The sequence below is a fragment of the Aspergillus stella-maris genome, assembly GCF_047715825.1.
Source record: "Aspergillus stella-maris strain CBS 113639 unplaced genomic scaffold BDV14scaffold_15, whole genome shotgun sequence".
Classification (NCBI taxonomy): Eukaryota; Fungi; Ascomycota; class Eurotiomycetes; order Eurotiales; family Aspergillaceae; genus Aspergillus; species Aspergillus stella-maris.
Genome location: NW_027396809.1, coordinates 472,278 through 477,571, shown reverse-complemented (window position 1 = coordinate 477,571; position 5,294 = coordinate 472,278). Strand labels below are relative to the sequence as shown.

The window sequence follows — 5,294 nt, the reverse complement described above, 5'->3', positions numbered from 1 at the left end:
TGTGGATGGAGGTAGTAGGGTTGATGGTGAGCTTGGGCTTGGCTTAGCTGTTGGTTACAGTGGTGTAGGGAGGTAGCCAGATATAGCATGCAGTCGCACTTTGCTCTTTGAGGTGGTCTCTCGCTGCTTGGTTTATGATCCAGCTACATAAGGTATTGCAGTGTCGGCACGTATTACCTGGCAAGGGGTCATGAGTAGTACTTGACCCCTTATGGGAACAACATCTAAATCCGCTTCAGACAACAAAGGTACCTACACCCTGCAGATCAAAGTGTCCCCACTCGGCCCGTTAGGTAGCTAGATACCATACCCCAGGTGCCCGGTAGGGTATCCGGGCATCCAACAAATACGTCCCGCCGAACTCCGTCATCGGAACGGCATGGAAACCGGAGAGCCGTTGTCGACAGAGAGACGTTTTCAAGGTAGTCGTGGTAGGCAGGTACTTACCTATGTACCTACGATACCGTACACTACCTAGCCTTATCCCGTCCGGGGAACCGTCCGGAGAGCGAAGTGGACACACTGGGCCTCAACGCAGGGTTGGCCAAATATGCTGCAGGAAGGCGCCAGTGGAAGGAATATCCATAGAGCCGCTCAATCGTTTCATCCGCTAGATCCCACTCTCCGCGAGAAAGAGGGTAGGAGACGGCATTTGGCGGCTTTGCGTGGATTAGGGCTGATGCTTGGTATCTACCGGACAGCGGGCAGGCTCGGCTGGAGCACTCCCAGCCGCCTATAGGCTATAATAGCTATTGAAACATACCTATCACGTTTCTCATACGCGCAGAGTTGTGGTAGAGAATATAACGCTTGCTTACGTAGTTCTCTTCCAGCTGAATCCAATGCTCGCTCCCCGGAGACGTCTGTAGTGTGCACATATGCCGCCCTTTGGTAGATTGCAACCGCAGCGGCCCAGGTCTCGGGACAGCCAGGAAAGTCAAGCCAGAGGGTTATGTAGGCATTATGATTGAGTCGGGGATTGTGAATGTCATAAGTCATCTATTTGTAGTTTATGCAGTGGGAAGCACCACCAGGGCCATATGGCGAGCTCGAGACTGGTTAGCCAGTGCCAGTCAAGTGCTGGCTATACTTGTTGAAGAAGCTGTTCAGCGCGGCTAGATACATTATGCAGATTCCGGCCCAGGTCTCCCTGTAGTTGCTTGAGAACAGACAGCGAAACGCCCCCTCCTGGACGCCCCTGGGCTTCGACGGCGCCCCTGGATAACCGTTCAGTCAGTGGCGCCAAGTGGCGCAATTCGCCCAGCAGGACCTGCACGGATCCTATCAATCTGTTGCGGTCATGTCGCCCGATTGGCCCTGTGGCTGAAGCCACCGCGCTAGCATACCTATCAATCAGGTGGAACCAGATTAGGCTCACGACAACCAGGGTCTGGTAGTCTCCCGCCGCGGCACATGCACAGTCCAGGATCCCCGTGGTTTGATCTAGTATCCTCCGATTGGTGAAGATGACGTCCCCCATTGTCATCTCTGCGCCCTCCCCAAATGGCTCGGCAAGCGAACCGTGAACGCCCCTTGCAGAGCTAGCCCTGCTCGAATCCTGCATCCGCTGTCCGTCCATGCAGCTGGAGGTGTTCCCATTGCCGCAGCACCGGGCCTCGAGCAGGATCCGGGCCGCCTGCGCCAAACAGTTGTGGGACCCCCCGATCGATTCCTCCGCTTCGTTCGCCAGGCGGCGGATGAGCTGCGATGCCGGTGGCGTCGTGGATTGCGCGTGAGCCGAGGCGCCTCGTTCGTGCGTCTGGGATACCGGCTGAGTGTGGAGGGCGAGATCGTTCGGATTCCATACAGAATTCCCACCACCGCCAGCGGAGAAGAAGACCTGATACAACTGGTCCTCTGGAACGCCACCGACTATCGGTGCGCAGAGCGTATCTGGTTCGGGGAGCCAGTCGTTGAGGCCGGTGTCGAAGAACGAGGAGCTAGGGTCGTAGAAGCAGGGGTGGAAGGGGTGTTCGTTTGGCGGAGTGGGCAGGGCTTCGGTGGCATGGGCAGGGGCTTGTCTACCACCGGGGATAGGGCCAGCAGGCCGGCGGCCGTATCGGTTCGACAGTGCATAAGAACAGACGAGGCCCCGTTCCTGGCAGCGGGCGCATTCAGGCCTTGCGGTGCTACACTTGACCTTTGCAATCGCGCAGTGCGTGCAGCTGCTGCGGAATCGTTGTCGGGGAGTTGATTGTTCGGCCATTTCTGCGTCATATGGGACAAGCAGAGTGTTAAAAAGTCCTATCAAATCGCGGTATCTGAGATTATTTTGGTTTGGCCCTCTGCCCTGACGTACAGTCCTGAATGATCAGCGTGAGCGCCGATCGATATTTATGTCTCGGAGACACCCGAGGGCGAGAAGAACAAAGGAACAGCCTAACGCAAGTCGATAAGCATATATCAGGGTATATGAGGATCGCGCCACCTTCCGACGTAGGGACTCGAGGCACAGACGGGACGTGTGCACAAGCGCAGGGGCGCGGGCAATAATCTCAGACGGTGGCACCGACTACCTCAATTAAATCTTAATGACGTTGTATTGGAAAAATCGCCTGCCAGCGTAGACACCAAGCACACTAGATCCTCCAAGCCTTACCACGACGAGTCTTATCTTGCGCGCCTGCAGGCCCAGCGCACGCTCAGCCTCTTGTTTGTCCAGGCCAAGCCGCCATCCCGACGCCGTCTACAGCAGGGCGTCACCCCACTATGATCCTTATCTCCCCCTTGTGATGATTTCCCAAGTAGCAGCTCTCTCGATAAGAAGGTGGAGCTTGTATATTGATCTTGGATATCGAAGTTCAATTCGAAGTGGGATTCACAACAAAAAAAAACCGCGGTGGCATCTAAATAGCATCATTCAGATGCCCAGTAGGCATCAGCAAAGTCGCATAAACTGCAACGAAGAGCGCAGCGGTGGCGAGAAAAGGCAACCCAGCCCACGCGCCCCCTAGCTGCAACCCAACCCGATACACCAGCGGCCAGAGGTGCGCACCAACAAGGGACCCGACAGTATCCACAATGCCCATCACCGCGATCTTCTGCCGGCGTTGACAGTGTTAGAATCGACCGAAGCGATTGGCTGTAACCTCCACCAAGACCGTACAGCAAGATCCCTGTAGCGAGGAGCAAGGGTGATGGCGACAGGGCCATGCAGAGACATCCGATTGCGGAAAGCAATACGCTGCCCCTGGCGAGCGCAAAGGCCTTGGATATCTCTGCGGGGGACCTTCCACCGGAGACGAGAAAGCGGTCTACGGTTGGAAGCAGGACTAGAATGAGCAGATGGGTGGTGCTATCGAGGGACGCGAAATATCCGGACTACATACGCCGGTTAGAAACAATTTTTTTTTTTTTTTTTTTGATTGGATTTGAGTTGGGTGGAGTGGCACGCACCCTTGAAAATGGCCAGTCAAATACCTGGGAGGTGTAGATGGCCAGCAGCCTCATGACACTGACTCCAAGCGAACGAAGAAGCAATCCAAACAGGAGAAGTGCTAGTCGACCCCGCCTCTGGGAAAATAGCATCGCTGCGTGGAGAGTAGTGTCGGTTGACTTCGGCGACTCGTCGGCCTGAGCCGCCAGCTGTGCATCGGTGTTTCGTTGATCTGAGACATCCACAACAAGCCAGAGCGAGGCCGCGATGCAGTTCAGACCAATACTAATAGAACCCCATAGTGTCTTGTCCATCGTCGCAGAGCTGGCAAGATAGCCTAGCACACTCCCAGAGTACGCGGAAGCCTCAAGGAGGAAAAATTGAGACGGCCTGGTCGAGGTTAGGAACAGAAAGCCCAAGCCAGCCGGTCACTCTCTGGACAGACCGTCGTCGAGCAGGCGATGTATTGGCCACAAGAACAAAAAGCAACGATGCACCAACGCTGGGACCGCCTCCAATAAGATACCAAACTGGAGATGAATAGACTAGCTGAATGGGCCAGACCTTCCCGTACCAGCCTGGCCAGGCGTTAGTTCAATATAAATGCTAGGTGCAAGATGGATGGAAAACCTACAGACCAAATCGAACCATAGCTCGCCGAGGAAGATCCCGCAGATAGACAGCAGGAGGACTCGTCTGAGGCTCCATTGCTGCGCCAGCGCCGCGACCGACGTCCCGGCATTGATCAGAAAAAGTACAAGCACCACATGGCGGAATGTGCTTTTGTCACTCGCAGGATCTGGCTTACTCGATCGTCGCAGGAGATGCGTGGTTTGGGTTATTTGGGAATTCGCCATGGAGACATTGGTGCGTGGGCGGAGCGCGGACTGCCCGTGGAAAAATATATAATCATTCACCCCTACCAATACGTTCTCAATTAGCATGGACTCGGTGAACAACGTAAAGAATCCTCACTCCATACAATGATACCTTGTCTTACCGTTGATGAACACAGCAAATACGCATCGAAAGGATCACTATTGCTTTGCTTTTGCCAGGCCGTGAGCAATCATGAAGGGAAAAGATTTGCTGAAAGGCTCTAGTCCCTGAACGGGAGGTGCCCACAGATAAGAGAAAAGTCAGACAATCTGAGCAAGTCTAGCGGAAGGCTCCTGAAAAATACCCTAATTAATGCAAGTGGGTTGTGAGTTTCAAGGCCACTGTGTCCGGAGAGCGAACTCGAAGGATGCCGACCCGACCCGTCCGTCTAGTCGCTGAGATCTAGAGGGTTCGCGGTCTAGAGCCTTGCCCCATAGATACACTCAAACGAATCATCTTCCATGTACAGGCTGTCTCCAAGATAGTCACACCTATGAGCCGGTTTGGGAGAGATGCCAGTAGCAGAGAGACGCGATAGACGACTGCCTTGAGGTGATCTCCAGCTTGAACGAAACAAGACAGTGCTCGAGAATCCGGAGATTCTTGCTGCAGGGTCTGATCCACTTTGCACTCCGAGACAAGAGCAGTATCAATGGGTCCCGGCCGGAGTCGAGTGCTTACTACGATGTCGAAATTGAGCTGTGACAACAATGAACGTAAGGCCCCGTTGCCATCATTCCGACACTGAGGGTTTTGCAGCGGGATGAGACTTTCTCCGTACGGCGAGTAGAGAATTTTTGGGCGACCGGGAAGCGAACATGGAGATGGAGAGAATGGGATCTACTGTCCTGCTGGAGCTGGAGATGGGCTTTGCGGCAATGTCCCTCATGACTGTTGATACAACTGGAGAGTAGCAATTCATATTACAGAAACTGGCAGACACGACCTCTACCTGCGAAAACACTATATGATCTATTCTCAACGATTGCGAAGCTCCCATTCCCCCGATCTCAAGCATCTCGATCACACTATCACCTCA

At 54.2% G+C, this 5,294-nt stretch overlaps 2 protein-coding genes across 2 annotated transcripts; both read right to left on the bottom strand.

The window, feature by feature from the left end:
• Nucleotides 1-1,084: 1,084 nt before the first annotated feature.
• BDV14DRAFT_198346 (uncharacterized protein) lies at nt 1,085-2,206 on the bottom strand (the record flags this gene model as incomplete). The annotated part of the gene is made up of 2 exons (XM_073772916.1): nt 1,085-1,217; nt 1,347-2,206. The coding sequence occupies 2 exons, from the start codon at nt 2,204-2,206 to the stop codon at nt 1,085-1,087; spliced, it is 993 nt and encodes a 330-aa protein (XP_073630207.1).
• A 640-nt stretch (nt 2,207-2,846) lies between these two features.
• Nucleotides 2,847-4,233, bottom strand: BDV14DRAFT_198345 (uncharacterized protein; the record flags this gene model as incomplete). Its single annotated transcript, XM_073772915.1, has 5 exons — nt 2,847-3,041; nt 3,184-3,321; nt 3,397-3,766; nt 3,822-3,954; nt 4,011-4,233. The coding sequence occupies 5 exons, from the start codon at nt 4,231-4,233 to the stop codon at nt 2,847-2,849; spliced, it is 1,059 nt and encodes a 352-aa protein (XP_073630206.1).
• Between the last annotated feature and the right edge of the window lie 1,061 nt (nt 4,234-5,294).